This window comes from Parasteatoda tepidariorum, chromosome 6, assembly GCF_982258835.1.
Source record: "Parasteatoda tepidariorum strain Cologne lab strain chromosome 6, Ptep-v5.0, whole genome shotgun sequence".
NCBI lineage: Eukaryota > Metazoa > Arthropoda > Arachnida > Araneae > Theridiidae > Parasteatoda > Parasteatoda tepidariorum.
The window spans coordinates 61,506,231-61,519,073 of record NC_141760.1 but is presented as its reverse complement, the minus strand read 5'-3'; the positions used below and the strand labels follow the sequence as shown (position 1 = coordinate 61,519,073).

The 12,843-nt window shown below is 29.1% G+C and overlaps 1 protein-coding gene across 19 annotated transcripts in view; it reads left to right on the top strand.

Annotated features, from left to right (window-relative positions):
* Positions 1-12,843, top strand: part of tgo (Aryl hydrocarbon receptor nuclear translocator homolog tgo) — a 116,763-nt gene that overhangs the window by 16,036 nt on the left and 87,884 nt on the right. For 4 of the 19 annotated variants that reach the window (XM_071178557.2, XM_071178554.2, XM_016068680.5 and 1 more), the window contains exon 1: positions 8,614-10,955. The exons of the other annotated variants lie outside the window; for them this stretch is intronic. In XM_071178557.2, coding sequence (XP_071034658.1) covers positions 10,795-10,955 — 161 coding nt within the window. In that variant the 5' untranslated portion in view covers positions 8,614-10,794. Of the gene's footprint in view, positions 1-8,613; positions 10,956-12,843 lie in introns of those variants that run through there. 19 annotated transcript variants of the gene reach the window in all.

The window sequence follows — 12,843 nt, the reverse complement described above, 5'->3', positions numbered from 1 at the left end:
CTTTATTTTTACATTAAATTTTTAAGTTATGTTTAAAATTAAGAAGTTTTAAAATTTTTAATAAAAATACAGTTATTGCTGAACGAATTGTATCTCATACTATTTACAATTATTAAATATCATGTTTTGTTTAGTAATATTAACAAAAATAACTGCATTGCTTAGTTTATGTAATTAATAGTTTGAATAGTTACCAAAAATAAACTTGAAGTTTTGTTAAAAATTTTGTTTCAATTTCATCGAAAATAAAATGCAGTTTAGGTCTAGCATTGACTTTAAATTTTTTTTTGGAAACACCTAGATGAGTCAGGGTTTCCCCCCCCCCCCCCAAAAAAAAAAATAGATGCGTATTTTTGTAGTCTTGTTTTGGAAGAAAAAAGAAAAAGATAGAGCAGTTTTAATGAATGTTAAAAGATTTCCAAAAGATGGCAGCACTGTCAAATCTGTTCAAATCTTGAGTTAGCCTTGTTTTGGAAATTTATGTCATTTATATTTAAAACCAAATCGATCATAAAATTAGACGTTTAATGCGCAACGAAACTAAAGTGTGTTTCAGTGTAATGTTTTTTTTATTTTTTTTTTTTAAATTTTATATTTTATGAATATTATAGGTATAATACTTGAAATTTTATTTTAACTCATAGATGGAGAATATGATAGACAAATTTTTAACCTAAGGCGAAAATTAATGGAAGGATTGAAAAAAATAGTCTTGAAAAACTAGTTATGTCAGCTGCATGAATATTCTCAAACTATATTCCATTTTAGAAATAATTTATACCAACTCTTTGTTTACCAAATTTAATTTACGCAATTTTTCTGACAGAAATTGTTTCAGGTTTGGATAAATATATAATTGGGATAATGAACATAAATTGATAATCAAAATTAATTGGCATGCTCTTAAGATACGTTATTTTGTTAGCAACTTCAATTCTTATGTAAATAACTTGGTAAAAAATAAAGAATTAAAAATCCACATTGATTAACCACATTAATGAGTTGTTAATAATAATTATTATTAGAAATACATATTGCAAGTTATTTGTTTTTATTTTATACTTAACCATTCTGACTGAACCTTTAAAATTCGCAATGAATCCTAAGTTTATACCTTTGGTTTATTTGTTATCTTATTTTTTTTAAACTGTCAAACAGAAATGACATGAAAACAGAAAAGTTGCAAAATGAAATGTTTTTTTTCTCGTAAAATTGCAAGAACTTTCTATTGCGCTTATTAAGGATTAATACAGCGTTTTTTTTCCCTCGCAAATTTATAAATTGGGACGAAACTGCGTCAAAACTTTCAAGTAGTTGTGGTGTTGCCCAGGGATTAGCCTTTGCTTAGCCATGTCTAGAGTGCCTAGGCACTCTAGCCATGTCTAGCCAATACAGGCACTCTAGCCATGTCTGGTCAATATGAATTTCGTACCCGGCCTACACCGACCAGAGTGCTGACGAAAAATATCATCCGTGGTAGACGAATCATGGGTTAGAGTCGCCTTACAGTCAGGCTATCCTGGTAGGTTTTCGTTGTTTTCCTCTCCGTGTGACGTAAATGTGGGTTAGTTCCATCAAAAAGTCCTTCACGAAGGTTAATTTCTCCCAATTTCGGTAATCTCAGCCGGGACGTTTAAATTTTATCTCTTAGTTTCTGTTCTGTAAAGGTTAAGCCAATGTTGTAGCCAATTTATAAATTATTATTTTTTAAATTCAATAAATATTTTTAAAAATATTTTAGTTTTTGAAAATTAAACAATTAATGTATATTTAATTTTTTGATGTTTAATTTGAATATATTGATTTTTTTTTAAATATTGTAATTTAAAATTTTTTATTGAACTGTGTTTTTTATTTTATTACAAATAAAGTTTATGTTAATTTAATTATGAAAATGTTAACCAAATATATTATACTTGTTAAAAAAATAAAAAGCAATAAATTGAAAAGAACTATTTATTACGTAACTAGAATCCCCTATATCTCAATCTTCTTTCTGCCTTTTTTTTTTTTTTGTAATAATAATCATAATAATCAACCAACTAAATTTCTATTTTCAATGAAATGATTTTCTATGTGAGAAACAGTTCTTTTCAATTTATTCCCTTTTTTTATACGTTATTTATCATAGTATGCTTTTGTTTAAATTCACATAATTGAATTTATTAAAAACTTAAATTTTTTGTTACAAAAAAAAATTTCTTTAAATAATTTTAAATCTTAAATCTCATAGCATCACAAAAGTAAAATTTCCATCATTAGTCTCTTTCAGCTACTGAATACCTGCCATTAAAGCAGTGCGTGTGCTTTGTTAAAAAAAAAAAAAAAAAAAAAAAGAAAAATCGTGTTGCCAAAGGAGACTATAAAAAACAGCTCGATTCGTAGTTTACCGCGTTTAAAAATATATATATAAGCACTTACAGTGGCGTAAATAACGGGAGGCTCATGATCCAGAAATAATACACTGTAAGTTAGGGACTTATGAAGGTTTAATGAACATTTAAATTAACATTAAAAATAGGAAATTTTAAATCGGTCAATTAAATTTTTGACGCACCAAATCTTAATCAATGCAGTTTTTGGTGTCGTTTTTATTAATTAATTTTTTTTTTTTGATTATCGCTACGAATTTCCTAAGTTTTGTAACTCCCAATATTTTAAATACAATAAAATTATGATGCGGTAATTTCGAATTTTTGTAATCACTTTTGAAGCTTTTAATTTGTGTCCATTTCATACTTAATACATCCATCGTGTTTTCGGAGATCGTTGTTGATTTCGAGGCGTTTCTTAAAATCTCGATTTTTATAATACGATATTTAAACGACTCGCTACTTACGAATCGTGCAAATGGTAATCACTTTTGATAAGTTCTATTAGTGTCAATTTTATCGTAAATATACAATATATTTTTCTACAGTTTTTTCGGCACTAGGCATTTTTACATGGTTTTGAAAATCCCGATATTTTTTGCGAGTATTAATACGATACTCGAATCGTACATTTAAATGTCACTTCATTTGTGCCTTTCTCTTCGCAAATCTGAGATTTTTTTTAATTATTTTTTTTATCGTTCTATCAACAGTTATATCTCGGGATTTGGAAAATCCTGATATTTTTAATCCGGTATTATTACAACTTGCGAATCAGGCATTTTATTCATCACTTTTGACATGTTTTAATTGTGCCGATTGCATCATCAATTCATGTTATTTATTTATTTATTTATTTTTTTGCAATTGCTATTACTTATTTCGTATGAACGTATTTATTTTTGTTACAAAGCGCAAAATTCGTATGTGGGTTTTTAAGTTTGTTTACTGTTTTTGAACATTGTTTCTAATTTTTTGTAGCTTAAAAAACCGTTTTAAGTTTTAATAATCATAAAATTTCTTATAATTCACTAAATATAAATGTCCTAAACTTAAAAATATATTGAACTGAATTCCAATAGAATGTTGAATCTAATTTTGAATTATAAAGCGTTTGTTTTATTTTAAATCATTTTAGATTTCATACCATTTCTTTAGTTAAAATATTTAATTTGCATTTATGTTGCAAAATAAAATATTTATCTGTTTTTTCTCATGAACATTACTGTTAATTTTAATTTATTTCAAAATGCATTTTTGTGTTACGTATGATAAAAAAACATCCCCATCTTTATATATTTTTTCGATAAATCTAATTTTTATAAAAAGGAAATATTTTTATTGTGAAAAGTATCAGTTTCGTATTCTTTAGTTTCGAATGAATTTTAATACTTGTAAAACTTTCATTTTATGCAAATATAATACCAAGTTGACTGATAGAAAAGAAAAAAAAGAGAATTAATTAAAAGAATTAAGATAGTGAAAAAATAAATAAATTTTTTTAAAATAATTCAATTTAGTGTAAATATATTGCTAAGTTCACTAATAAAAAGAATTGTGTCTGAAACACTAATGTTAACGTTAAAATTATCATATTTTCCGACATCATGTCCAAAAACTTGGGCACACGGCCCTTCATTTAAAAAGGTTTCGAACCCCTACTGTATAAATTTAAATAATTTTTCTTTTCTTTTTTAAGATATATTTTATTCACAAATAAAAATAACCCTTAACTAAAATTTGAATTTAAATATTGTAGATCAGTGAGTTATTTTCTCGTATTATTAAGATAAATTTCATATCAATGTGGTAAGTCTGTAAATGCATACAATGTTCCAATTTAGTACTTATACTGAATTACGCCTTTCCATCGCAATTATTAATTCCCTATTCGTAATTATAAAAATATATAAATTAAAATAAAATGAATAATAACAAGGGAATGTCTTTTATAGTGTTCTTGTTTCATATTATAATTTTTTTTTAAAATTTATTAAGTCTAAAGATAGGGCACGTTTATAAATGTTGCAGGGGGGGGGGGCGCACCTAACTCTATGCACGCCACTGAGCACTTAACTGCGTTTCGTATGAAAATTTCTTTTAATGATTCTAATATATGTGTGTGTATTTTCTCGACCTTAAAACTGAAACTAAATCCTCTTATTATATGTATTAAAAAAATATAGTGAATGAAAGTTTACAAATTGTATTCTAAGAAATGCGCCCTTGGCCTTCTGGCTTTTCCATCGCATCTCTGCTTGCCTCGTGTTTATCCGCCCTCCGCCCATTTTATCCGCCTTATTGGATAGTTCAGTACTAAGAGGTGGAGCTTTGATTGCCTCCAGGTAAGGGCTTTCGAGATAAGGGGACTGATAACAAATTGTATATTCTCTAATTATTGAATTTCTCTTAACTTTTCTTTAAGCAATATTTTATTTTCAAGGATAAAACAATGCAAATACAATACAGTAGCGTTAAGGATATGCTTCGAAGCTTTCTAGCAAAGAAAAAAAAAAAAAGAACTTCAGCTTAAATGCAACTTGAAGAATGTTAAACCATGATGAACTATATTTGAAAACTATTTTAAAACCGTCGTTGGTAGGCCGACCCAATTTTAAGTTTATAACTACCAATAATCAAATCCGTTGTTTTATAATTTTGAACTCAATCCAGAAGACAAGAGAACTTCGGGATCAAGTATTGGGAGAAATATTGCCTTCGCGGGGACTTTTTAACTTTTTGATGGAACTAACCGCATTTGCGTTAAATGGTGAGGAAAACCACGGAAACGTGTCATGGTTAGCCTGACGGCAAGGGGACTGTAACCCATGATCTTTCTACCACTGAGGGTATTTGACGTCAGCACTGTGGTCGGTTCGATCCGGCTACTGAATTCGTATCGACCAGTCTTCGCTGGAATTCGGACCTCGGTCACTTCATTGGGAGGCGAGCGCTCTATCCCCTGAACCACCACGGCTCTGAAAACTGTTTTGTCGTAATGAAAATATTCGAACTTCTCAAACGAACAAAAAACTTGTGTTGGAAGAAAAATATTTAAAAGAAAAATCATCAATTCGGTAATCTGCCTGGATAAAAGTTATTGCAAATAATTTTCAATTTTTGTATATTTTAAAAAGCCCAAACAATACAGCGTTAAAGTAATTTTTTCAACATTAAAAAGTTACATCAAAAACGCTTCATTTTAAAAAGAACTGAGGCTTTTCTTCATATTGATTTTTTGTTATATTTTTATATTCAGCAAAATTCGCTTTGGCAAAAGAGAGATAAAACTCAACATAAACTAACAGTCATGTTTAACTGTTAAAAACCTACAACAGTTATAAAAGTAGCATATCACTCGTTAAAAGTATTGTTTTTATAAGACGCTGAACCTTCACAATGCTTGTCTTTAAAGCAATGCTAGGGGTCGTATTCAGGGGAAAAATTATAGCAATGCATCTTGCTGGACACATGTCACCAAATATGATTTCTTCTGACCTGTTAAAAAAATTTATATCCTGACCGAGCTTTTCCAACTAATTTAATGCATTTGATCAGTCTATTAATATTACTTTATCTATTATGTTTATAGGAATACTTGTACTGCTTTTATTGAAAAAGTGTTGAAAAGTTTATGTTTATTAAGTGGGTATTTTCTTCTGTTAGCTAGCATTTTTATCATATACGTATGGGAAACGTCATTAAACATCAAAAGTACTGGAAATTGTCTCCTGCTGTATGTATGCTTCTCGCTTCTTCACTGCGCGATTCGCTTAACAGGAGCTGCATGATCTCCACATTTTTATCACAATTGTATTATGCGGAGCACATGTCACTTTTAATTAGCATATATTTTAAAATTATTTCTTTTGCATTTTATGACGAGTTCAGCGCCATCTGTACACCAACTTGGGGAAATACGCAAAAAGTAAAATCAACAATAAGGAGTCCAAACTTAAGGTCGCACTCCTGACCAAACTATTTGGACCATATTTACCAGATTTCCCTTACCCTCAAACTTTGAGGGTAAGAAATTTAAACCAGTCTGAAAAAGGATTGTCTATTCAGAGAAAGTACCTTTTTGTGTCTGATTTCGTAACTTAATATATAGTCCGCACAAATTAATTTTATTTATTTATTTTATAACCGTCGTTGAACAGCCGACCCGATTTCGGTTACGACTACTTATGTAATACCCTTTTGGTCATGGGCCCAGTTTATTAATTAATTAGACAAATTTATTAGTATATTAAGGTCCATTTGAAGTTGGGTCCTAGCACGTGAAAATCTGATCATTGGATCAAAAGTTATTCAGGGCGTTTTTCTCGCTCTGTACGTGTACTAACAATATAGGGCTTTTTTAAAATTCGGTTTCTCGGGAACTATCTCAGCGATTTTTCTCAAATTTTGTTTTTTTGCTTTGTAAAATTACATTCTTCAAACTGATGTAAAAAATTTAATACCTTACAATTCAAACCTTTTCCGACTATTTAAATAAAATAATAGGAAATAATAAATATTTGCTAAAAGTTATTTTTTTGCTTGTAATTATCTTTTAATAAATGAATTTTATAATTGTGTGTAATTTTTTTAAATTGGCTTTAAAAAGTTCTCGAAATATGTCGAAAAATTCTAAAAGTAAAATTAGCATTCTGGGGTCCAGACTTGGCCAAACTTTGGGGACCATGTTTCCCACATTTCCGGCTACCCACTACCTTTTGGGGGTCAGAAATTCAAATCCATCGAAAAAAAAAGTATGTTTTTTCAGAGAAAGTACGTTTTTCCGTCTGAGTTCGTAACTTAAAATACCGTTAGTTAATTAATTAACATATTTTAGTTTCAGGGTGGTCTTTTTCTTGTGCACTGTTACTTCAATTATTGATTGGAAAACACATATTGTTAATTAATGTTACTTTTCAGTGGGGATTTTTCATTGGAATCATCGTTGGGTCATTTTTTCCTTCAGTTCCTCGGTTGCATAAATTCAAATTTGAGCTACTAAAAAAGTAAACCCTATGTAGGGCTGATTTTCAATACGATTTATGTTAACTTGCCCAACAAAGCCTAAACTTTTAAGGAGAACATTTAACTCTGTATAACTATAAACTATTAACTGAGGTTTAGCCACACCTATGCCCCAGCACGATTGAAAATTTTATAATGTTTTAAATGTTGATGTGTTGAAATTTTATAATGTTTTAGAATGTTTTAAAATAAGGTTTCATACTTAATTTTATCACAAATGCATTTCATGCGCAAATAAAAATAAAATTTTTTATTAAATAAAAAATAATTTTATTTTTGGAATTGAACTTTTTTTTCTGTTGTTGGGTTATCCTCAAGTATCACAGCAAACAGTTTAACATTAAATACTTTTGCAAATTTGAAAGACAAACTTCAAATATTTTAAAAAAGGATAGAATTTCAATCACCTTAGTGATTTTTACTGATAGTAATAATTTGATAACTAAGCTCGATAGAGACTGAAAGACTCTTTACGGCGATAAATTTTTTTCTCGGTTCAACTTATGTCCTGTTGCATTGTAAATCTTAAAACCATAAGATTTCGGTTTCAAGATATCATGATTAGTACGAGAATATTACAATTGAATTGTTACTACTTAATAGCATATAAATACCACTTACCTGATGAAATTATCTAAGTTCTCTTTCCTGTCCGATAATATTGCACTTCAAAAAAAAAAAAGTCTGCTATATTGCGAAAGTTTATGAATGTTCTGATAACTGAAAAAATCTGTACTCAACCCAAAAGAATAAAATCTGTATCTGTATCATTAGTTACAGATTTTATTTGTTAACAGAAAAAATGTCTCTTTCGACTGATTGCGATGTAGTTTAGCAGTAAACTTCAGCACTTTTAGAGAACAGAAATTTTCCGTTGGAAAGCTATAGATTTATGTATTTTGTTTTTTAACTGAAATTTTTTAGTGTAGTTATGATTATGAATTCTATCCTAAATTTTTTAAATCTTATATTTTGACCATCACAGGTTATTAATTACTTCTTTATATGATATTGCATTCTGTTGAGTCAATAAGCTTTTTATTCTTCAGTTTAGAAAGACTTTTTTTTTCTCCTGAAACATTTGATTTGTGTCTCAGTTGTCGCGTATCACTGATGTCCTCTTTCTCTAAACAAGGATGTTCTGTTATACAAATACAAATAGCCTACTTGATATCCTTTTTTGAGATTTTAACTTTTGATAATGAGTGTCGCTACGTGATAATGAGGGTATTATTCAAATAAATAAAATGACCTCTGCTTTGTACGAGTTGCCTTTAACTTAAAGCAGGTGGTTTGAGTCTTATTGATTTCGATGAATTTGTATATGGCTGCATCATATTTCTTGAAGTTTCATCGTGTGTAGACTAATGCATTAATTATTGTATTTTCTTCAATATCTCTGTCATGTTTTACGTTATTTACTGTAAAATATATTACATGAATCTGTATTAGTTTTAAACAGGTAATTAATAGGAAAAACTGGTATTATCTTTGGATTTCAAGATTTAAACGTTAAATTTTCCTGCTAGAAATAGAAATTGAAAAGTAATTTTTAGCAGTTTTAGTAGGTGTGAGAATTTTTTTTTGAAATTGTAAGTTGTTTTAAAATATTCGAAAGTATTTCCGAAAGTATATTAATTAAAGAATTTTTAAAACTGTTTGAGAAGCAAGTAGTACAGTTAATACAAACTGTTTGCGATTGAACATTCGAGGAAAATTTTGAAGTATTGAATTTTGCAGTGAAAACCTACATAATAATATTTTGCTTTATTGTTTAAGACTACTAATATCAAGCAAAATGACTGGTATTTAGTCATTCTGTGTGTGTGTGATGCGTTCCAATTCCGAATTAAGAATTTTGATACCAGAAGGACAAAATTCGAAAAATTAATATAAAATAGTAATCCACATATAGACTAGTAATTTTGACTTATTTTTCTAAAAATAGTTTAACCTTACTGCCGTTCTAGTGCTAAAGTATTAACTTTATAACAACTATAAACTCCTTACAATTAGTTACTATCCCTTAGAAACATAAAGCATACTAGTGCATTAGCAATTGAGTTTAGTAAAATAGGTTAACTGACGTTTTAAGAACACTCTATGGAAAATAAATTTATTTCAAGTTCCTATTCAAGCAAAGCAATTTTTAATGAATTTTTTGTTTTCTAAATAGTTTCTCTGATGTTTGAATGTGTTCTATGCCTGATTCTTTCTTATTCAATGAAATATCACATGATAAATTTTTCAATTGGGTACTTTCAACTAATCACATGATAGTGTCGAGTCACGTGCTTGTGCATTATCACGTTGAATCAATTTTCGTATCAGATTTAATTGGATACTTGCAAGGGATGTCACGCGTGTGTGTCGAACCCGATTTGCTGACCCACGCGTGATGTCGCCTTCAGTTATCCCAATTGTTATAAATTATTTCTTCCAATTTTTTCAAACCAATACTACTAAAGATGAGGGACACATCGTGAAACATCGCATTAACGATATTTTAAGAAATATTTACATGATATATCGTAAATACCATTTCTTACGTTAAATTAAATTGCATGTGCGATAATTATCAGTAGTGACTCTATGATCATTATCAATTCACGATCAATTAAGAGTCACGATCAATTAAGAGTGCGATTGTATTGCGAATTTAACCGATAGAGACAATATCGATGATAATATAGCCTGTATTATTGATAACGGCAATTATAGATCACAATATTATCGTGAGTTATCATAAATATCGTTTGTGCTAAGAGTATTAACCAATATAATGTAATTAAAATTGATGTCGTGATTTATCCTTAAATATAACGATATATCGCGATATTGAAATTTTGGTATCCCCCTGCACAAAAAATTACTATAATTATTAAAAAATATACAATTTTACTACTTAAAAATAATACAAAAAACAGTTTAATTTAATAAAATCGCAAGATTAATTGCAATATTTTTTTTCCAAGAGGGAAGGAAAAAAAAAACGCGTGAACTTCATCTGTGGCTATTGACCTTTTAGACACATGTGTAATGAATAAACTAAGTAGTTGAGCTACAGACCTCCGGCCGGAACTTTTTGTTTCTTTTATTACCTACCTGCCATGTTGAGGGCTATAAACAATAAACTTGCAGAATGTGTTTGTCCCCCTTGTGGAAGAGGCGCCGTGTTGCGGTGGTGGATGTCTGCTTTAGGAATTGGGATGTCCATTCAGTGAGTGGTGTTTAATGAGAGAGGGATAGTAGTGATTGTGTAGTTATGTTTTCCGCTTTTATCAGTGATATTATTAGTGATTCTTTTTGGAGTGCATGTGGTTGGTTTTGAGTGTTTATGGAGCTATGTTGATTTATCAGTATCGAACTTATTTTGTGTGATATCACGGGTCCGATCATGTTTGCATACGCAGGGCCCCCGCACTATACACCCCCAACTACCTACATCGCTCCTACTGTGGGGACCATGCCTAGTGTGGGGGGCATGACGGGGGTGGCCCCGGCCGCTGCCCAGTTACCGGGGTCAGCCTCCCCCCACAGTAAGAGACGAAGATTTGTGTAAGTATTTTATATGTTTATATTTTTGATAAAGCTTGTTTGTAAACTCATTTTCGTTCGTTGCTTGTTTATAAAGCTGTTTAATTTATGTTTCAGATTTTATAGTTTTATTCTTCAAAGTTTTATTTTAGAAACAGTTTCAGCGGAAACTTTCATTGAGTTAATAATTTTTTAATAATTAATTTAAATAATTTTTTGTTATAATTTTTTTTAAAGAGTTTTATCTATATTTAAACTCTGTTGAATCTGGAATCTGCCGAATCTATCTAATTTAAAACTAATCTTCATGTGCCAACGAAGTAACAGTTGACGTGATCTTCTAGCTTTTTGCCCAGAATATTTGATATAGAGAAATTAGCTAATGACATTGGATGGTGAAACCAGTTTCAAATTTTCCTTATTAAAATATTCATTTTTGCATTTATTTTCTGGTAAAGCCTTAAATCATATATTTTTTTTAAAAGGTTGATTTTTTTATTTAATTAAAAAAAAGTATGATTTTTAAAAAAATAAAGCGTTAAGATTTTTTATTTAAAACAGATTCTATTTAAATCGGATTTTTTTTAAATTTTCATTCGATGTCTAGTGGCATTTAAAGAAATTTGTTACAACGATACAACATGTAATATAATTGCAAAGTGATAAATATAAAGTAATAAATATAAAGGAGTAAATGTTGAATTGTACTTTAAAAGGTTAAATGCAAGCGAAATTTTAAATATTATCTAATATCCTTTAATATTTCATTCATATACGCTTGTAATAGAACAATTTAAATATCGCATTATAAAATTAACTATCTGTTATTATGAATTTTTAATCAATTTATGAGAATATGTACATATTTATTGGTTTACTATTTATCACCAATTTAAGTCACATATATAAAGATGAAAAGGAATAAAATGAGTAAAATAACTGAAAAAACATATTCTCCGCAACCAAATATTTCTTTAAAAAACAGTGTGAAGAAAGTTTACCTTTTGTAATATTGAATATAAGTGATGAAAACTTCACTTCGATTATAATACATTTAACATTCTTTTAAAAATAATTAAGGAAGGAAATTAATATGTGAAAGAACTATTTTTCTGAATTTTTCATCATCCAATTTATTTCTAATTTCTGCGTGTACTAAACCATGCACAAAAAATAAAAGTAAATAGATAAATAAATAAATAAATCTTGGATCTAATAATAAATAAATAAATCTTGCAGAGACTGAAGTTAGCAACTGCTTTACTGCTTTATTTTTCTGTTACTTCTAAAAATTATAGTGTCTATGTCTTCCATTAAATAGGAGATGTCTGAAATATAACACTTACGCGAAAGATATACGTAGAAAGGATCTGTCCTTGCAATAAATTTCATAATCAATTATTATTAAATAATTAGAATATTTTTCTTCTTTTCATATTTATATAATTTTTAACTCCAGGTATTGTTCATCAATCAAATAAGCTAGGAAAATGAAGTTCTATAACTTGGTTGTTGATTAGAAAAAATAAGTTTTTTTTCCCGTATGTTGTGATTGAGTTCGTATAATAGTATGCTCAGTAGTCGGAAGCAGCACTACTAGTAGCGAAACTACTTTCTAATCTATACTTTTCGTAGTTAGTTGTGTAGTGTAAGACATGAAAAAAAACCAAAAAAAAAAAAAAACGGTAGTTTGGAGCGATTCCTGCCAATTACTTTTAACTTTAGTTTAGTTAAGAACCAAGGTTCAAACCAACTAATTTTTCGAATCTATCTGGTGCAATTGTTATAGTTTGTCTAATGTAAGAACTCCCCTATCTATTCGTTTGGGCTCGTGGCGGTGACTATGGTAACGAGGTGTCAAATAGAGTTGTGTGTGGGTTCACTGTTTAGTACAGGTTTTGGTCAGCGA